The sequence below is a fragment of the Oncorhynchus tshawytscha genome, linkage group LG17, assembly GCF_018296145.1.
Source record: "Oncorhynchus tshawytscha isolate Ot180627B linkage group LG17, Otsh_v2.0, whole genome shotgun sequence".
Taxonomy (NCBI): domain Eukaryota; kingdom Metazoa; phylum Chordata; class Actinopteri; order Salmoniformes; family Salmonidae; genus Oncorhynchus; species Oncorhynchus tshawytscha.
In genome coordinates, this window is record NC_056445.1 from 7,564,954 (window position 1) to 7,587,711 (window position 22,758).

Genomic DNA, 22,758 nt, shown 5'->3' on the forward strand with positions numbered 1-22,758 from the left:
TACCAGTGTAGGGTGTTGTTTAAGCCATCATACATCTCAAACGTTTGCCAAACTCGATATTTCTCTGCACAGCACTGTACGTGCCCTACAGCCGAATCTACCTCCGTAAAAGGCAGTCGTTGCGAGTCCCATCCCGTCTACAGGCCCATGCCACCTGTACCATGTGTGAGCAACTAAGGAAGTCCAGGTGATTCAAATGACTTTTTCATTCCTGCCACTGTGAACATCAGTTTAATGAGAGGGAAGGAAAAAAAGAGGTGGAGAACAAGAGACTCCCTCCTTACATTAAAAAGGGCCTAATTACCAAACCTGGGGCACTGCCGCACCACCACTCCACAGGGACCATAACAAACCTGTTTACCAGCCGAGGCAGTGCGTTTGCGTGTCTGTGTGGGGAGCAGCAACCACACGCATACAATACAGAAGTTATTAATACAGCAGTCTACGCAATCAATGTAGAAGCTAATGCAGTGCTTATTTGTGCAGTTGCTTGCATGTCTGGGTTGGAGTGCCCGCAGCCTAGGTGAGTAATTTAAATAACAACGTAATGTTCATGTTTTCGTTGTGTGATATGGAGACATGAAACCCACTGGGTAGTTCTGGTGTTGAATATACACACTTCTTGTAATCTTATTTGATATTATGAACTGGGTGGTTCGAGCCCTGAATGCTGATTGGCTGACAGCCGTGGTATATCGGACCGTTTACCATGGGTATGACAAAACATGTATTTTTACTGCTCCAATTACGTTGGTAAGCAGTTTATAATAGCAATAAGGCCCAAGGGGGATATGGCCAATATACCATGGCTAGGGCTGTTCTTCTGCAAGACACAAAGCAGAGTGCATGAGTACAGCCCTTAGCCGTGGTATATTGAAGCATGATATTACAGTACATCCATGAATGTATACAAACAGTTTGGTCATATATAGCATTTATTTACACTTTTCTATTTACAGATCTTTGTTTCAAAATTCATTCTCTGTACACGTATTTTTAAAAAAAGAAAAGAAAATCACGATCACTCTCCACTGTATGAGATTCACACTTTCACATGTCTTAGTCAGAAGTCAGAAGGGAAAGAGGACCAGTCGTAGTTTGGTCAGAAACATTTGAACATCTCTGAAAAGAAACCGAGCAACAGTAAAATACAACCCCCAAAAAAAGGCTTTAGGAGGCAGACCAAACATGTTAGGTCATGCCCCATGAGATGCTGACTGCAACGTCCAGTGTGTGTGTGTGTGTCCGAGGCCTCCAGCCAGCAGACGGACACCTGGTCACCACCGTAACCATGGCAACCCAGGGCCTTTGACTTTTACCGAAGGTGTGTGTAAGGGTTGTTCGGTACATCAAACCAAGTTGAAACACATAAGGACACCAGAGAAGGCAGCTGCTAGACTTACTGATGTGATTCTGTGGACTCATCGAGTGCGTCCCAAATGGCACCCTATTCCCTATATCGGGCACTACTTTGACCAGGGCCCATAGGGATCTGGCCGAAAGTAGTGCACTATATATGGAATAGGGTGCCATTTTGGATGCAGATACTGTCATGGCTTAGCACAGAGTGTGAGAGCATCAACTGAATAAACGTTCTCGTTTCATTTGCAGAGCTTAAATTAAGGTAAAATAAATATCTATGATGATCATCTGCTATCTCTACATTAGGCACAACTTAATAGGCTCATGTAAACAGTATATATAAAAAGGGAGAGAGAGACATTTGTTTCTTTTAAAGCTGATTCCAAATAATATATTTCGTACAAAAAAAGGGAAGAAAATGGACTTTTATCAAGTGCAGTTTTTAAAAAGTTTCTAATCAACGTGAGAATAGGAAATTGGACCTGGAGCTGACATGGAGCGCAAAAACATTACCGACAAGATCAAAAGAAGTTGAGGAGGTTCAAATACAGAGTATTAAGCTGCCCCATCTATACACACACTCCCAACCCACATAAACACACACATCATGCAACAATTATTGGTCTTCATCGTTACTTGGCAGGATGTTTTTGACGATAAAAGTTCTACATATTATTTCAACGTCTAATTTACATTGTATATCCACCCTCTACACAAGGGGTATAACAACTCTTAACCCACGTGGGCCGGAGCCTGTTGGTTTTCTGTTCTACCTGATAATTAATTGCACCCACCTGTTGTCCCAGGATTAAATCAGTCCCTGATTAGAGGGGAACAATGAAAAATAGGAGTGAAACTGGGTTGATTCCAGAGTTGTGTTTGAGAGCTCTACACCAGGAAAAAACAAACTAATCACAATTTGGTACATCAAATAAAAACCCTAAGCAGTCAAATGAAGGCAAATGGAGAGCGTTAACGTATTCCACCCTAACATCCCCAGTCAGTGTTCCTGAATAGACTGAATAACTGAATGGGCCCTAGTTCTGGGCTATGGTCAGTTACAAATTGTCGTAGTCCAGAAGTTTTTTCTGACCACAAAACTCATGGTCCTACTTCTGGGTTTTGAGGAGTATTTTTTTAACCATTTGTACACGCATGGAAATTTGACTATATGGATACGGCCAACGTGAAATGTTTCTTAGAGAAGAAATATGAAAAGCATATGCATAACCATGGTAGCAGTTGAAAGGGAACAGGAGATTATGGGAAAATGAGTACACTTGATTTGATGTGCATTCTACATTTACTGTACTTTCACTGCATTTGTTGATAAAATCCGAAAATACTCTGGATATATTCAGTAACATAAGTACATTCCTGGAAAATGTGTGGTAGGTGCAACACAAGACAAAAAAAATGACAAGGGTTTGAGTGAGAGGACTAACTGGTGTCTCCTTGTGGCCATGTACCTCTCCAAAGTGTGCATAGTTCCTAGGTTATTTCAAAGCACTTTAATGACTCAAAGAAGAGTCTTCAACGATAAGGTGCCTTTCATGAGCTCTCCTAGCTGTGCCGTCGAGGAACTAAATAAACACTTGTGTTTGGAACACAACCCTGCATCCCCATCATCACACAATTACTATTGTTGTTAACGCAATCCAAAAACGCTCCATTCATAAATTGCAATCTGGGTCAGGTGGGCGTCATTTGAAAGCTTGTTCTATTGCCAAAATGACTAGCTAAGTTATAAAATACGATGTTACTTGCTTTCAGAATGCAATGTATAATCCTGGTGCACATAGAACGGAGTCTTGAGTGCATTCAGGTGCGTGTGCCGCGGCAAATTTTCTTCAAAACAGACATATTAGGCTCATTCGGTTCAGAACAACCCAGTGTATGACGCCACATCATCTTGTAACTGTACATCAAACATAGTGATCAGAAATGTTGACACTGTGTATGACATTAGTTTTATGATATGGAAGTGTGAAGTGCACATTTGGACTCACGGGTGTTTGGCACGATTATGACATCAAAGCGGTATTTCTCATCTTTCAAAATGTACAGCAATTCCCTCACTCAAGACAAAAAAAAAAAGTATTTTTTTTTGGTGTTTATTTTACCAGGTAAATTGACTGAAAACACATTCACATTTGCAACAAGGTCGCGCAAGGTGCTCAAGTTCAGAATGTCCGTCAGTCAAAACCCATACAGTGCTGACATGTTACTGTACAGCCACTGCATTACAATTGAGTTGTTTATTAGTGCCCAAATCTGCCATTACCAACCCGTATACATACAGGTACGAGTTTTCTGGCCATGTGACCACACTAGAAAATCTCCTGGCCTAAAAGGTGACTGCTCACCACTGCACGGTGCAGTATCAATTAGGTAGTGAGTCCTAGGTTCAGAGATGATCGTACGTCAGGCAGAGTCACGCGACACTCGTCCCTCCCTCAGCCAACCGACAAATATTCCATATCTTACATAATATAGTTCAGCGAGTGTTGTTAGACACATCATTAGATCCAGCCCTGCGGACCATGTCAGAGTCAGAACGAAATCATTCATAACAATAAGATACTTCCTGATCTAATTATTCAATGTGTTTCTGTTTTGAACTGAAACCTACTTGTCTCTGGGGGATTGACTGCTTGTTTTGAACTGAAACCTACATGTCTCTGGGGGATTGACTGCTTGTTTTGAACTAAAACCTACATGTCTCTGGGGGATTGACTGCTTGTTTTGAACTAAAACCTACTTGTCTCTGGGGGATTGACTGCTTGTTTTGAACTAAAACCTACTTGTCTCTGGGGGATTGACTGCTTGTTTTGAACTAAAACCTACTTGTCTCTGGGGGATTGACTGCTTGTTTTGAACTAAAACCTACTTGTCTCTGGGGGATTGACTGCTTGTTTTGAACTGAAACCTACTTGTCTCTGGGGGATTGACTGCTTGTTTTGACCTAAAATCTACTTGTCTCTGGGGGATTGACTGCTTGTTTTGAACTAAAACCTACTTGTCTCTGGGGGATTGACTGCTTGTTTTGAACTGAAACCTACTTGGCTCTGGGGGATTGACTGCTTGTTTTGAACTAAAACCTACATGTCTCTGGGGGATTGACCGCTTGTTTTGAACTGAAAGCACGGACATGAAAGAAGAGCTCGATGCCAGCTAGGAATGACTAGAATGATGACATGTGTCCTCAGTTTCCTTAGGAATTAAAAGTGACATATCAACCAAGTACAAAAGACCTCTCTCTGCCCCCCACCCCCCCCCCCACACACACACACACAAACAAGGTTCGTTCAGACAATTCATTCATTAGGTTTCGGGACATGTTGCGCCTGCTGTGGAGATCCACTCAATGTGACTGGGCCTCTAGGAGAAGGTCTGAGTTCCTTGGGGACGGTGGCCAGTCACGGACAAACAGTACAGGACAGTCTAGAACAGTCATCCATGGGTCTGCAGCTAGATCTCCACTACCACACTGACTGGAGGTCTGTTGGTGTTGGGGTCTACTTCGATGGGACAGGCATTGATGTTGTTGGAGTGTTGCACAAATGTAATTTCATGGTTAAGAACAAAGAGAAGAGGAGTCAAGAAGAACAGTCGGTTAGAACGGTACACACATACCAAGAAGCAATGGCTTCCCAAATGGCCCCCTATTCCCTAAATAGTGCTCTACTTGGGGCTCTGGTCAAAAATAATGCATTTTGTAGAGGATAGGGCGCCATTTGTGACGCAAACGTTTTTGTTTTCATCTACGAGTAGCAACGGTTGTGGACTGCAGAGGGACAAGAAAGTCAAGGAGGGGTTCCATCCATCCATCTGTCCGCCAGGGGGCCTCTGTCAGGGGCCCACACTCATCTCTTGTAGTGGTTGGGGGCGTCAGCGAAGGCAAACTTCAGCCTATAGGCCTCAGCCAGGAGCACGCTGACCTCCTCGTTGCCCCAGTGCATGGTGGGTAGGTTCTGCAGAAGAATCATCAGACCCTGTGGGGCAGAGAAAAAAACAAAAGGATTTAGTGGCGCTGAAGGTAGAGGTAGAGAGAGGTAGAGGTAGAGAGAGGTAGAGGTAGAGAGAGAAAGAAGTAGAGAGCGGCAGAGAGAGAGAGCGAGGAGTGCAGTTAGACACACACAAATTGATATGGCCAGAGAGAGAAAGACAGCGAGAACCAAGTGAGAGGAGAAGGGCACACCACTCTTTGAACATTGCAGTGTGTGAATGTGAAGGTGTCGCCAGGGGCAACAGTAGTGAGAGGAGCTGGGAGGGTGTCTCAGTAAGGAGCGCCTCACACACACCGCCTGCTTTATAACACCAACCAGTGAAGCAGAAGCACCATCACAGAACACACTTACACTTTTAATCAGCGAGTAATTCTATTTAACAATCCGTCGCGTGTCGTTTCGTTCTGAACAGAACCACTGTGTTTTTTGTTCCGTTCCACTGTTACCACCAGCATAATAAAGTTCTGAACCGGTTTGAACCAGAAAGTAGTACTGGTTATATAGTTCATTTCTGTTCCTTTTTACTTTACATTTAGCTCATTAAATGACTCCACCAACCAGTGCAGATAGAGCAGCTTTCTATGGACCGGGTAAGCTAGTTGTTTGTATGCTTGATAGACAGAGAAGTGTAGGGTGCGACTGAAATGTTGCGGAGTGGGGAGAGTACAAGAGAGAGGGCCTTGGCTTAAAGCTCCGGGCATGATGATAAGACATGCATTATAATGCGTTCAGGATATTAGTAAGCCTATCATTACTTCACTGAATCAAATGATTATATCCTATCAAGATACCTAGCTACGGAGAAGCGGCTAATATACGGAGGAACTTTGAACGTCGGAAAAGTTGGCTCAATGCCGAGGCTAACTAACAAGCTTGTGTGTGCAGCGGCACCAGAATTCAAATCACATCTTTCCTTATTGTTGTTCATAAATCCAATGTGAAACGTGATGATCATAGTATCCTTAAATAGCCTAGAAAACTAGCTGGCAGGAAGACACAGGAAAGAGAAGTTTCTGAGTGAGAGTGAGTGCTTCGCATGGGCGCTTTGATGGCACTTTTTTTTGTGGGACTGAAAAGAGGGGGGTCTAAATCGGACGTTAGGTACTACAATTATTGAATATTAAGTCAATCCTATAAATTAAAACAGCCAATTTGTGTGCAATCAATCATTGCAGGAGTGCTTATATTATTTGTTTCTAAACCACAGAAAGCATTTCAGATCAACCTGAGGTGGTCGGTGTCACGGCTTTCTGAAATGACATGGAACGACTAGAGACAGAGAAGTAAAAAAATAATTTAAAAAGCCTTATGGAGTTAGTTAGCCCCAGCCGAGCCCCTGCCAGACCCCCTCCACTAGATTGATGCATTAGTGTGTGTTAGTGGGGCTGGGACGGCAGACCCCCCCCCCCTCCATCCCCAGCCTAATAAAGCCCTCTGACTGGGGCCTGATGAGGGGGGAATGAATCTGGTTAACGCTTCCTGCAGTAGCAGAGACAGGCCCGGCCTGGGGTGACAGTGACACTTGCGCAAAATGCTTTCCCTACCATTGCACTGTGTAGCTGCCTACTTTGGTTCGTCCAGGCTAGTTCTTTTCCCACCCCACACAGTTGTTTGAAATAAGACGGCTGTGTGTACATGTCTCTCTGTGCGCGTACCTGCTTGCTTATGTGTCTGTCTCACATGTTCACAACTCCACCAGCACTAAACACTGACTGACAGAGAAGGAGAGAAAAAAACCTGACGACAGATATCATTATTAATGCAAATCAATTCTGACGCTCATTTGAATATCTGACAACACACCGCAGGTTGCATACAAATCACATGTCCCAATAGTTTCGGAGCTATCTGAACATCCGCAATAACATCTGCTAAATGTGATTTCCCCGTGTTAAGTTCACGTTCACATTGCGTGTGTGTGTGTTTATGTGTGTGTATGCGTACGTGCGTGCCTGAGCTGACAAGGCCAGCAGAATCGAACATGCATGCATAACTGTGTTCCCTCCAACTATTCTTCCATCAACTCACTTGACATGTGCCACTGGCCAAGGTTACACTATACTGTACAAACATATAGCTGAACTGAGATGGAAGGGGCAGCAGGTAGCCTAGTGGTTAGAGCTTTGGACAAGTAACCGAAAGGTTGCAAGATCGAATACCCGAGCTGACAAGGTAAAAATCTGTCGTTCTGCCCCTGAACAAGGCAGTTAACCCACTGGTCCTAGGTTTTCATTGAAAATAAGAATTTGTTACTTGCCAAGGTAAAAAAAAAAAATATTAAAAAAATGAAACAATAGAATGCGATAAGCAAATTATTCATAGACTGGAAGACAGTTTGTTAAGATCTAAATGTCTTGTTCCTACGATTTTTTAATTACTATTAATCCCCATCCTTACAGACGGTAAATAATTGGAAATTAATTATTTTATTTATTGCAATTCCCCCCCTCTTGCAAATAACAAATATGTTTCTGTTCCAGGGTTGTTGTTGTTGTGAGATCAAAAAGGGTCTATGGTAGGGGCGTGGCAATGGGCTCGGTCGGCCCGTTGGCGAGGCTAAATATTTGAGAATATTTTAGAGGCCCCCCCATCTTGGTTGTGTGGAGACAATTTTTGAATATTTAAGCCGGAGACTGTTTCTGACAGTTTGTGCAAACTCAGTTTCATCACCTTTTCCGGGTTGCTGGTCTCAGACGATCCTGTAGGTGAAGAAGCCTGATGTGAAGGTCCTGGGCTGGCGTGATTACACTTGGTCTGCAATTGTGAGGCCGGTTGGACATACTGCCAAATTCTCTAAAATGACGTTGGAGGCAGCTTACGGTAGAGAAATTAACATTAAATTATCTGGCAACCGCTCTGGTGGACAAACCTGCAGTCAGCATGTCAATTGCACACTCCTTCAAAACTTGAGACATCTGTGGCTTTGAAATGTGACATTTTAGAGTGGCCTTTATTGTCTCCAGCACAAGGTGCACCTGTATATGGACCGTGCTGTTTAATCAGCTTCTTGATATGCCTAAACCTGTCAGGTAGATGGATTATCTTGGCAAAGGAGAAATGCTCACTAACATGGATGTAAAGAAATTTATGCACATCATTTGAGAGAAATACACTTTTTGTCTGTATGGAACATTTCTGGGATCTTAAATTTCAGCTCATGAAACATGGGACCAACACTTTCCATGTTTCATTTAATTTTTTGTTCAGTATATAATTAGTGGATTCGGCTATTTCAGCCACACCCGTTGCTGACAGGTGAACAAAATCGTGAAAACAGCCATGCAATCTCCATAGATAATCATTGGCAGTAGAATGGCCCGTAAAGTAGAGCTCAGTGCCTTCCAACGTGTAACACCTTTCCAACAAGTCAGTTCGTCAAATTTTGGCCTTGCTAGAGCTGCCCCGGTCAACTGTAAGTGCTGTCATTCTGAAGCGGAAGCGTCTAGGAGCAACAACGCCCTGCTGCGAAGTGGTAGGCCACACAAGCCCACGGAATGGGACCGAGCTAAAGCGCGTGTCCTCAGTTGCAACACCCACTACAGTGTTCTAAACTGCCGCTGGAAGCAACATCAGAACAAGAACTGTTCGTTGGGAGCTTCATGAAATTAGTTTACATGGCAGAGCAGCCGCACACAAGCCTAATACCATCATGCTCAATGCCAAGCGTTGGCTGGAGTGGTGTAAAGATATCCACCATTGGACTCTGTGGAAATGCCTTCTCTGGAGTGATGAATCACGTTTCACCATCTGGCAGTCCGATGGACGAATCTGGGTTTGGCCGATGCCAGGAAAACGCTACCTGCCCAAATGCATAGTGCCAATTGTAAAGTTTAGATGAGGAGGAATAATGGTCTGGGGCTGTTTTTCATGGTTCGGGCTCACCCCTTAGCTCCAGTGAAGGGAAATCTTAACGCTACAGCATATAATGACATTCTAGACGGTTCTGTACTTCCAACTTTGTGGCAACAGTTGGGGAAGCCCCTTTCCTGTTTCAGCATGACAATGCCCCCGTGCACAAAGCAAGGTCCATACAGAAATTATTTGTCGAGATTGGATTTGAAGAACTTGAGTGACCTGCACAAGCCCTGCACAAAGCCCTGACCTCAACCCCATCGAACACCTTTGAGATGAACTGCAATGCCGACTGCGAGCCAGGCCCTAATTGCCGAACATCAGTGCCCAACCTCACTAATGCTCGTGGCTGAAAGGAAGCAAGTCCCCGCAGCAATATTCCAACATCTAGTGGAAAGCCTTCCCAGAAGAGTGGAGGCTGTTATAGCAGCAAAGAGGTGAACAACTCCATATTAATATGATTTTGGAATGAGATATTCGACAAGCGGGCGTCCACATACATTTGTAGTGTATGTGGGAGCATTTGAATGGACAAGGCCATGTTGTTTGTTGACTAGTTTAGTCAGAGGCACAGTGTTAGTTTCATTGTCAAACATCCTAGAAACGCAAATGTGAGAAAGCTGGATATGACGGTCGAGCACAGTGTAAAGTGCTGCATATAATGGTACATAATGGAGTATATGGACCTCCAGAGGACATTCTATAGGACAACTCATAGGTATTCAGTGTCCTACCTAATGTATAGAATAAGCTAGTAGTCAAACCCACCTCCCTGGTGACTGGCTGGTGAGAGTCCTTCATTCATGACTTAAACATTCTAATGACCAGCTGTTGGCTATCATTGATATTCCGCTAATGAGCTTAATATACCTTAATTACACACATCTCACAGGCTGCTGCAGAAATCACTTTACCAACATAGGTAGGGGCACTTCAGAATGAAGGGGGGACAACGCGTGTGTCTAATGTCTGATTGAGTCACAATTAACAGCCTCTCTAAAGAAGCAAGGCCAGCGGCAGAAATGCACATCGTTTAGAAAAGGACGGGTCCATGTGCTGAAGCATCCTCTTTAGGAATTAGAAGGCCTTTCAAGTCGACCACTTATGCAAAGTACAGTTCCAAGCACCTGCACAAAAAGGTAAACCTAACACCCATCGACTCAATTGTACACTGAATAGGACATTCCTGGATGGTGCTCAGATTGCATTAAGTCAAATGAAAAGCCTGGTACTTCTCAAGAGGACTCTGCGGTCTTTTCTCCCCACAGAGTTAACGAGAGATCAAAGTGGATAGATAGAGGGTGGACTGTGTGCGCTTAGCGTGTGTGACAGTGCTTCTTGGGGATAGTAATGGACTAACACATTATGGAAGATTTTAGCTCTGGTTTAAACGAGATGAAGGCACAAGCAGAGACACAGCCACAGACCCAGAGGAAACCTCACAGACCCAGTAGAGATGAATTCACAACCCTGTTTTCTCCAATCTGTCCTCGAGTCCATTAAATCACCTCCTAAGATAGAGCCAAACAGAAAGCAGCAAGAGCATCTAAGACAATAGCGACATGTATTTATTCATCCTCTCTGAAATCACTGTATTGAGGCGGCGACTATGGTTACTGAGTCCTGTCCGTATCGCAGGCGGCACATAGCGAAGCGGGGGACAGAAAGAAGCAGCTTAATTATTTAGCTGTGCTTTTGGCTCACTGCGGTGGGTCTGGGCCGAGCCAGACACACAGACACAGCGATAAACTGCAGGTCTCGAATGACAGTCTGGCAGCAAGGCAGAGCGCCGCACCACAGGCCACTGTTGTTGGGAGTGATAACTACTTTTAGGAGATTTGTGAGTAAGGATGAAAAAAAATAATCGACTTAGCCCCCTCGTCAGCATCAGAGTCGCATGGCGCCCTGGTGTGGTGTTTATTGATCACTGATGGAGAACGCAGGGGCAGTCACTATCATACTGCAAAGAAGTCTCAACCCTTCTACTGTGTACTGCGCTTGCACGCACCCACGCAGACACAACCAACTAACCACCACAGACGGGTGATTGATTACGGGCGACTTAACCAACAGTTCTGTTCATCAGGAGGTCCTGGGTATTGTGGGTAACATACACGAAGGGCCACACAAGTTAGCAGGAGAGCGCGACAGGCAGGGAGAGACAACGAGAGAAAGAGAGAGCGATGCAGGGGGGGAGAGAGCGATGCAGGGGGGAGAGAGAGAGCGATGCAGGGGGAGAGAGAGAGCAATACAGGGGGGGAGCGATGCAGGGGGAGAGAGAGCGAGAACGATGCAGGGGGAGTGTGTATACAATTACATCCACAGTATTGTGTATTTTCTTTTGTTTCCCCCCCCTACATTACTCCTTTCAGTAAATGCCTCTGTTGAGTGGCTTCATACGGCCCATGTGAGAAAGTCCATTAACAGTGTATTAAAACCAATTTACATGGGAGGTCCTGCCTCTAGCTCTCTACCTTCCTCTCTCGCTCCTTTTCTCTACACCTCTATTTGTCTCTCTCCCCCTCCGTGTGTGTGTGTGCGCATGCACGCGCTACAACTACACCAAATCACTCTCGCGTGGTGATTCTACATGCAGTTTAAATGAGTCTCCACTCACAGCCCAAGTTTGGACAAAATTACAAGTTTTTCTGATGAACAGCGAGGGCATAGTATTAATCAGGCAGAAGTTTACACTTTCTCATCTTCTCAGTGTAATAGACTCAAGGCCATAACTCACAATTTGTTTGTAATTTTTTGCCATTGATTGAATGCCGGCTTTTGTATGTGTACAAATACACCCCCAAAAATGGCATCATTTCCATAATTTCTTTTGGGAGTAGAGATTGATGTGTGGAGCACGTCGGATGCTTGTCATTTAGCTTCTAGCTGTTGTGAGTTATGGCCGTGAGCCTATTAAGACCTCTACACTGAGAGATGAGAAGGTGTAAACTTCTGTCTGATTAAGATACATGTCTGTCCTGGTAGTTGTGATAGAACAGATTGGGAGTGTGACTGCCTCATATGTTGCTGCCATCACAAGCATATCCCACAATGCTTGACAATAGGATACAGAGACTGAAGTAGCACTGGCTTTTCTAAACCATCCGGAGAGAGTATACACACAGGATATACATATTGAAATGCCTCTGGGATTTCGATACCTTGGTCTCAGAGTACACTCAAAAGGATATACAGAAATTAAAGTAGCATTTCTATACCATCCAGGGTATGTACACTCAACAGGATGTACAGAGATGAATATTGCATTGACATGCCTATACCATCCATACAGAGTAAACAGTGCCTTCAGAAAGTAGTGATACCGCTTTACTTTGTACAAATGTTGTCTTGTCAAAATTGATTAAATAGATTTTTTCCCCCCTCACCCATCTACACACAATACCCCATAATGACAAAGTAATAACGTGTTTTTAGAAATGTTTGCAAATGTACAGTGGCGTAAAGTACTTATTTAAAAACACTTTAAGGTACTACTTCAGTAGTTTTTGGAGATATCTGTACTTTACAATTTATATTTTTGTTAACTTTTACCTTCATTATATTCCAAAAGTCAACTATGTACTTTTTACTCCATACATTTTCCGACACTCAAATGTACTTGTTACATTTTGAATGGCTAGCATGACATGAAAATAGTCAAATTCATGCATGTATCAAGAGAACATCCCTCGTCATCCCTAACGCCTCTGATCTGACGGACTCACTAAACCCAAATGCCTTGTTTGAAAAATGATGTCTATGTTGGAGTGTGCCCCTGGTTACCCATAAATAACAAAAAACTAGAAAATGGTGCCATCTGGTTTGCTTAATACAGGGAATTTGAAATTATTTATACTTTTAGTTTCAATAGCTAAGTATATCTTAGCAATTACATTTACTTTTGATACTTAAGTATATTTAAAAACAAATACTTAGACTTTTACTCAAGTACTATTTTACTGGGTGATTCACTTTTACTTGAGTAAAAGTTAAGATACCTTAATAGAAAATGACTCAAGTATGACAAATTGGGTACTTTTTGAAATATAGAAATATCTCACTTACACAATCATTCCCAAACCTGAGTCAATACAAGTTATTATCCCCTTTGGCAGTGATTACAGTTTTGAGTCTTTCTGGGTGAGTCTCTAAGAGGTTGCACACCTGGATTGTACAATATTTGCACATTATTATTTCAATTCGTCAAGCTCTGTCAAGTTGGTTGTTGATCATTGCTAGACAGCCATTTTCAAGTCTTGCCATAGATTTTCAGGCCAATTTAAGTAAAAACTGTAACTAGGCCACACCGGACCATTGAATGTCGTCTTGGAAAGCAACTCCAGTGTACATTTGGCCCTATGTTTTAGGATATTGTCCTGCTGAAAGGTGCATTTGTCTCCCAGTGGCTGTTAGAAAGCAGACTGAGCCAGGTTTCCCTCCAGGATTTTGCCTGTGCTTAGCTCTATTACGTTTATTTTCAGCAACAACAAAATGTCATGCCTTGCCGATGACAAGCATACCCATAACAAGAAGCAGCCACCACCATGTTTGAAAATATGAAGAGTGGTACTCAGTGATGTGTTCGGCTGGATTTGCACCAGACATAACGCTTTGTATTCAGGACATAAATAATAAAACCTGAACTTAGAGGTTTGCCATAACAAAGGGGTTGAACACTCAAGCCATTGAGCTTTTCATTCATTTGTAAGCATTTCCAAAAAAAAAGAAAAAAAGAATTGCACTGACATTGAGGTATTTTATGTAGGCCAGTGACAAAATCTCTATTTAATACTTTCTGAAGGCACTGTATACACTCAAAAGTATAGGCCTACAGACATTGAAGTAGCACTGATATTTCTATAGTATAGAGTTATACACAGTACACACTTTTCCGCCCTCTTATAATAATAGAGTCAAAGCAAATGCATTCAACATGGACATTTAATCAGTAGAAAAGCAGCTGACATTTAAAGAGTTCCACTTCCGTCTGACAGACATTTAATTGCGTTAAAGCCGTCTGTGTAACTCCTTTCTTTCTCGGCTAGGAGTGTGTGTGTGTGTGTCTGTGTGTGTCTGTGTTTGTGTATGTGCCCACATCTGTCTCAAGGAGAAACACACAATGACATAGTGATCTTCGATTTACACCAAACTAATAGCTTTGTGTATACATCCCAGTCAGGCTGAAATTAACTTTCCAAATGACGTTCCCAGCATTTATTCAATACCAGATAGTAATGAAATCACAGAGAAAAGGCATGGTGTCTGTATCGAAGCCATTGCTATTCATGCTACATGAAACATTTGGTCCTCATTTCAATTTGATGAATTCTAGGAAAGAAACACAAGCTCTCCACTCTTCTGTCCCCTTGACCTTTCGTCACTAGCTGACTGGTCCAAATGGAAAGGCACCATTGAGTATAATTTGATATGATACCCTTGACATCATCTTTACGAATACAGCTACAGGCCAGAGGGTTGGACAGATCAAGAGTTCTAGCATAGCGCTACGGTGAGCCAGTTAGAGCCAAAGTCTTAGTCAATGTTTTTGGAGTATCTAGGGGTATGGTGGTAATGTAGAATGGCAGTGAGTGCTTCAGCCTTCTGAAAACAGCACCGCAGGCACTCTGCAATTCTTCCAGAGCCCTGAACAACAGTGTGTGTGTGTGTGAGTGAGAGAGACGTAAAGGCAGAGTTTGTGCATGTGTGAGAAAGCAACAGTGAGAGAGAGGTGAGAGGGGGGTTGCGAGAGAGAGAAGTAGAGTTGGTGTGTGAGAGAGAGAGTTGGTGTTGGTGTTGGTGCCAAGTAAGCTATTGAGGCAGACCGAGATGCCAGTTACAGTCGCAGCTGTTCCCAACCACCTGAGGTGGATCAGTAGAGAGAACATTCTGCCTGCTAGTTTCCAGTTAGTCATTTACCTGCTTAACCAATCAAACAAGCATGAGCTCTCTTCTCATTTGTTTACTTACAAAATGATTATTTTCTCACCGTTTCATTACACTGCCTATTAGGCGACTGGGAGGGCATCAGACACTTCCCTGAAGTTTGTGTGATGCCTCCACTCACCTCACTTCAGTCTGTCGGTGGACCCACTCGCCCAAGTAGAGCATCACCAGCCACAACATTTGGGATGCTTTTAAGGCATACATCAGGGAATGATAATCTCATACTCTGAAAAAGTGTAATTGGAGTTAGAAAGAAAAATCTTAGAAAAAGCCCATAGAAAATCTTTACAAGGTAAAGGAGAAAATATCATTTCTGAACTTAAGCAGGAAAATAATATTTTACTTTCGAAGAGAGCCAACTACTACAGGTTAAACTCAATTAAAGCATACTATTTAAATGGCAAATTAATCTGGTAAACACGGCCCTGACAAAACTAATACACGCCAAACAAGTTAGAATTTTAAACGATGGTTTAATTAGAAACAAAATCCTTTAATTAGTTAGACTATTAATAACAATTTTAAAAGCTTCAATATAAATCTGATTTAAAAAACACAGACTCAACAACACTACAGACAAAAGAGTCACCCCAAAATAAATATTAAACTCGTAAAACATTAGGGCGGAGAAAAGCACCAGGAATGGACTGCTTTCCCATATAAATGTATTTTGCATTATGGGACAAAATAGTGTTCCTATTTACTGAAATGACAACACACGTCACTCAATTCAGTGCTTCCGAGTTACAGTCGGAAGTTTACATACACCTTAGCCAAATATATTTAAACTCAGTTTTTCACAATTTCTGACATTTCATCCTAATAAAAAGTCATAGTCTTAGGTCAGTTAGGATCACCACTTTATTTTAAGAATGTGAAATGTCAGAATAATAGTAGTGAGAATGAGCTATTTAAACTTTTATTTCTTTCATCACATTCCCAGTGGGTCAGAAGTTAACATACACCCAATTGGTATTTGGGAGCAATGCCTTTAAATTGTTTCACTTGGGTCAAACGTTTTGGGTAGCCTTCCACAATAAGTTGGGTGGATTTTGGACCATTCCTCCTGACAGCTGGTGTAACGGAGTCAGGTTTGTAGGCCTCTTTGCTCACACATGGTTTTTTAATTCTGCCCACACATTTTCTATAGGATTGAGGTTAGGGCTTTGTGATGGCCATTCCAATACCTTGACTTTCTTGTCCTTAAGCCATTTTACCATCTTCCATTTGGAAGACCCATTTTCGACCAAGCTTTAACTTCCTGACTGATGTCTTGTGATGTTGCGTCAATATATCCACATCATTTTCTTCCTCAATTTTCCTTCCACATCGGTCCCTCCTGCAGCAAAGCACCCCCACAACATGATGCTGCCACCCTCGTGCTTCACGCTTGGGATGGTATTCGTCGGCTTGCAAGCATCCCCCTTTTTCCTCCAAACATAACGATGATCATTATGGCTAAACAGTTGTACTTTTGTTTCATCAGACCAGGGGACATTTCTCCAAAAAGTATGATCTTTGTACCCATGTGCAGTTGCAAATCGTAGTCTAGCTTTTTTATGGCAGTTCTGAAGCAGTGGCTTCTTCCTTGCTGAGCGGCCTTTCAGGTCATGCAAACTCCCGACTTCAACTGTACATGTATCAAACAGTTATTTCAGTCTGCACAATACAGACACATAACAAAATAATAAGAACTCATAAGCAACAGAATTACAAAAGATCTTATCAGACTTGATACATATTAATCAAACAAGGTTTATTAAAACAGACACTTAAAAACAAATACAAGAACAAGTTTCAGTACAATACAATAAAAAAGCCAAAAAGGCTTCCAATCATCTTGAATGTCCTTTTCTAGTCAAAACGTTGGTACCCTTCAACTTTCCAGAAACAAATAACACATTATGTGATGATATTTCTTTAGAAAAGGGGAACGAGACAGAGATGCCCTCTCTCCCCCCTCCTTTTTGCAGAAAGTGACAAACAACAAATATGTAAAGATTACTTATCCATTACTCAACAACATGAAAGCATATCTAATTAAATGGGACAATCTTCCCATGAATCTTAAAGGTAATATAAACCTCTTTAAAATGGCATGGTTCCCAAAGTTTTTATATTTATTTTCAGCAATACCAATTACCCCACGAAGACATTATTTAAAAAAGTATACTCTGCCATAACAGACTTTATAAGGGCAAATAAAATAGAATAAATGGTAAAGTATTGCATGCTCATAGTTCTGACCTTCCAGATGTAGAAATGTATCAACTCGCCACCCAAGGCTTTTACTTGCAACATATAGTTAAATGCACTAAAGAGGAACAACGGGTACATACTGAAGATGCACATGATCATCCCCAGAATCTTTTCATGTCTTTTTTCAAAGGATGGAGCTAAGAACATTGAAAACTATAACAATATGGAAGAAAATGAAACAGATTCTACAAGAACCAATATCAATCCCTAAAAATACACCACTATGGAACAATACTTGGAAAGCTTTTCAGAATTCACCGATGAATTGGCCCGCATGGAAACCATAAATAATGTGGCAATAGGAAATACAATTACTGACATGACAGAATTAAGAAAGGAATTTTGGACTGACCAACATATACATTGTCAAATGCAAGCAACTTAAAAGTTGTATGTCATGAAATATTGATCTGAAAACTTTTGGACATCAAAGCAAATGAGGGAATTCTATTTGAGTAAGAAAAGGATACTCATACGAGGTAAGATGTACAAAACATTGCAGAAAGCCTATCCAACTGAATCTCTTTGGAAAAAATAAATAAACTATTGGAACCAAGACCTAAAAATAACTGATATTGGCACAAGATATTGGCACACAAGTGTTGGAACATAAACAAAATGTACGCTTAATCCAGTATAAACTAATGTACAGAAATGTTTATACAAGAGACAAAAATCCCAAATTTTACAGCACAACGGCAGAGTCATGTCTAAAACTAACAGTGACTCAATGATTCATGCTTTCTGGGAGTGCTATGAAGTCCGAAAGTTATGGAGTTAGAGAGTTGGCTGTCAGAAGTTTTACAATATAAATTCTCTTTAAATCCGCCCATCTGCATAATTTAAGACATGGCATATGAGGGGAATACCCAATGTGTTGGACTGACTGTACTTTTTCGTCAATCATTTTGAAAAAGGTTTGCTAAACAACTGGAAATTAAATGACCCTCTATCGTTAAGACACTGGATGTCTCAAACACATTAAATACTGAAAAAAATGTGGGCTACAGAGAGGCAGAATAGTGAAGCTATATGGCATAAAGTATTGCAAGCACTAGAGCTGTCCAGGGGATGAGAAATGAGAAAGTGTTATTGTGAGACGGGCAGGATGGGCGAGGTTACAGTGGGAACATGTGGGACTGAGCAAGTGTGAGGTCATTCATGTTTGTTGAAATGTGTGGATGTAAATGTTAAATTGTATTCTTTTGTATTGTCAAAAAGTTAATAAACCAAGTGATATATGGCTGGAGAAAATTTGAACAGCAACTGCAGTCTAATATTAAGGGAATGAATGATACAGAGTGAGAGAGGTGTGTAATTATATAAGGTGATATTCTAAGTGTGAGTTAACATGAAGGTTATCACGTGGCCATACATCCTCTCTTTTTAATTAAGGCCTGTACTCATGTACGATGTCCATTATGAGAGCACATAACTTCAAGTTTTCTGCTTCACATGCTTGATTGGCTGCGGGAGCTGCTGGGGCCATCTCGTGAGTGTGCGTGCCATTGCTCGTGACTAAATGTGTGTCAGGGTAAGCGCTCCTGGGCTGTGGTGTAGAACTGTGAACAGATACAGATTTACAGAACCCTGGGAGAACCATGCAACAACCCCTGCACGACAGCGTCTCAACTACAAGCCCTTACCATTGGAGGCTAAACTCGATTTAAATCAAAACTGTTACAACACTGGAAGATTGATTCCACCCGTTTCGATTTTATTTCTCCCTCACACCATCCATCTATCAATAGTTAAATGTGTTCTACTGCTTTCAGACTCAGGGGTATTGGTCACAAAGATCACAGATTTTTTATTTGTATATTTCACCTTTATTTAACCAGGAAGGCTGGTTGAGAACAAGTTCTCATTTGCAACTGCGACCTGGCCAAGAAAAAGCATAGCAGTTCGACACATACAACAACACAGAGTTACACATGGAATAAACAAAACATACAGTCAATAATACAGTAGAAAAAAAATAATATATACAGTGAGTGCAAAGATAAGGGAGGTAAGGCAATAAATAGGCCATGGTGGCAAAGTAATTACAATATAGCAATTAAACACTGGGATGGTAGATGTGCAGAAGATGAATGTGCAAGTAGAGATACTGGGGTGCAAAGGAGCAAGATAAATAAATACATTATGGGGATGAAGTAGTTGGATGATGGGCTGTTTACAGATGGCCTATACACAGGTGCAGTGATCTGTGAGCTGCTCTGACAGCTGGTGCTTAAAGTTAGTGAGGGAGATATGAGTCTCCAGCTTCAGTGATTTTTGCAGTTCGTTCCAGTCATTGGCAGCAGAGAACTGGAAGGAAAGGCGACCAAAGGGGGAATTGGCTTTGGGGGTGACCAGTGAGATATACCTGCTGGAGCGCGTGCTACGAGTGGGTGCTGCTATGGTGACCAGTGAGCTGAGATAAGGCGGGGCTTTTCCCAGCAGAGACTTGTAGATGACCTGGGGCCAGTGGGTTTGGCGACGAGTATGAAGCGAGGGCCAGCCAACGAGAACGTACAGGTCGCAGTGGTGGTTAGTATTAGATTTAATCGGCCGATTTAAAAAATGTATTTGTAATAATGACAATTACAACAATACTGAATGAACACTTATTTTAACTTAATACACCAATAAAATCAATTTGGCCTCAAATAAATGAAACATGTTCAATTTGGTTTAAATAATGCAAAAACAAAGTGTTGGAGAAGAAAGTAAAAGTTAAATATTTGCCATGTAAAAAAGCTAACGTTTAAGTTCCTTGCTCAGAACATGAGAACATATGAAAGCTGGTGGTTCCTTTTAACATGGGTCTTCAATATTCCCAGGTAAGAAGTTTTAGGTTGAAGTTATTATAGGACTATTTCTCACTATACCATTTGTATTTCATTAACCTTTGACTATTGGATGTTCTTATAGGCACTTTTTAGTATTGCCAGTGTAACAGTATAGCTTCCGTCCCTCTCCTTGCTCCTCCCCGGGCTCGAACCAGGAACACAACAGCCATCCTCGAAGCAGCGTTACCCATGCAGAGCAAGGGGAACAACCACTCCAAGTCTCAGAGCAAGTGACGTTTGAAACGCTATTAGCGCGCACCCCGCTAACTAGCTAGCCATTTCACATGGGTTACACCAGCCTAATCTCGGGAGTTGATAGGCTTAAAGTCATAAACAGCGCAATGCTTGAAGCATTGCGAAGAGCTGCTGGCAAAACACACGAAAGTGCTGTTTGAATGAATGCTTACGAGCCTGCTGGTGCCTACCACAGCTAAGTCAGACTACTCTATCAAATCATAGACTTAATTATAACACAATAACACACAGAAATACGAGCCTTAGGTTATTAATATGGTTGAATCCAGAAACTATCTCGAAAACAAGACGTTTATTCTTGCAGTGAAATACGGAACCGTTCCGTATTTTATCAAATGGGTGGCATCCATAAGTCTAAATATTGCTGTTACATTGCACAACCTTCAATGCTATGTCATAATTACGTAAAATTCTGGCAAATTAGGCGTCCCAAACTGTTGCGTATACACTGACTCTGCGTGCAATGAACGCAAGAGAAGTGACACAATTTCACCTGTTTAATATTGCCTGCTAACCTGGATTTCTTTTAGCTAATTATACAGGTTTAAAAATATACTTCTGTGTATTGATTTTAAGAAAGGCGTTGATGTTTATGGTTAGGTACACATTGGAACAACGATGCGCACCGCATCGATTATATGCAACGCAGGACACGCTAGATAAACTAGTAATATCATCAATCATGTGTAGTTAACTAGTGATTATGATTGATTGATTGTTTTTTACAAGATAAGTTTAATGCTAGCTAGCAACTTACCTTGGCTTACTGCATTCGCATAACAGGCAGTCTCCTCGTGGAGTGCAATGTAATCAGGTGGTTTGAGCGTTGGACTAGTTAACTGTAAGGTTGCATGATTGAATCCCCCGACAAGGTAAAAAACTGTCGTTCTGCCCCTGAACGAGGCAGTTAACCCACCGTTCCTAGGCCATCATTGAAAATAAGAAAGTGTTCTTTAACTGACTTGCCTAGTTAAATAAATATTAAATAAAAGGTGTAAAAAAAATGTTTTAAATGAATTAAAAAAATTGGCCAAATCTCTGTCCAAAAATACAGATTTCCGATTGTTATGAAAACTTGAAAATCGGCCCCAATTAAATCAGCCATTCCGATTAATCGGTCGACCTCTAGTTAGTATATGAGGCTTTGGTGACAAAACGGATGGCACTGTGATAGACTGCATCCAATTTGTTGAGTAGTGTTGGAAGCTATTTTATAAATGACATCGCCGAAGTCGAGGATCAGTGGGATGGTCAGTTTTACGAGGGTGTGTTTGGCAGCATGAGTGAAGGAGGCTTTGTTGCGAAATAGGAATTCTAGATTTAATTTTGGTGTCCTTCACCAGAGAGGAAGCCTGGACAGACAGACACACAGAGATAGAGAGGGTGACAGAGGCCATGTGTGAGGCATCTTGATCTGTACAGGGCTAAGCTGGGAGGAAAGGCGTGTGGGAGGTGTCAAGTGAGCCAGCCTCTGGTGTATGGCAGGACAAAGACAACTGAATAGGACAGGTAATGGACAGCTAAGACAGCAGCTAGCGCTAGACTGCTTGTAGACTGCTGACTTTAGACAGGCAAATGATGCTCTAAGGAACCTGTAGGAGCATAGGAACGGCTTGTTTTAAGTAAAACCTGTATATAAGCCGTGTAAAGCACAGGTTATATCCTGCAGTAAAGATATTTTCACCCCAGTGCCTATGTCAACATTTTGGTTTCGCAGATTCAACAGAGGAGAGGAGCATCCAGCAGCATGGTCAAACATATTGTAGTACATATTCTGCTGTTCTCACGCACGTGTGATGACGTCAGAGGTATAAAAAATAAAAATAAAATAAAAAAGTGTTCGTTGATAGCGGGAACGTCTTTGGCGTTGTGATATCCCAAACGGACGTGGCAGTTTCACCATATAATGATTCTAGTTTTAAGGTAAGGTCCAGGATGCATTACAAGATGGTGGGCCTAGATTCTGACCTGATTTGTAGACCAGTTTGATCATCATTTTCTGTGAAACCAGAGGCCGGGGGAAATGTAGTCGCTGATCAGAGACTGGGAGGAAAAGGAATCTTTGGATGAATCCCAAATGGCACCCTTACTCCCTATATAGTGCACAACCTTTGACCAGAGTCCTGTTGAAAAGCAGTTGAGGGAATAGGATGCCATTTTGGGCTGCAGCCTGTGTGTCTGTTTCATTAGCCTGAGAAAAGGCTTCCCATTATGTGATAAACAAATAGATAATGAGTGCTCAT

General features: G+C 41.9%; 1 protein-coding gene across 5 annotated transcripts in view; it reads right to left on the reverse strand.

Moving 5' to 3' along the window:
• Positions 1–922: 922 nt before the first annotated feature.
• Positions 923–22,758, reverse strand: part of tbc1d22a (TBC1 domain family, member 22a) — a 212,999-nt gene continuing 191,163 nt past the window's right edge. For 3 of the 5 annotated variants that reach the window (XM_042300052.1, XM_042300053.1, XM_042300051.1), the window contains one exon: positions 923–5,357. In XM_042300052.1, the coding sequence (XP_042155986.1) occupies positions 5,229–5,357 (129 nt within the window). In that variant the 3' untranslated portion in view covers positions 923–5,228. Of the gene's footprint in view, positions 5,358–16,902; positions 18,989–22,758 lie in introns of those variants that run through there. The other 2 variants (XR_006079204.1, XM_042300054.1) reach the window with 2 other exon arrangements.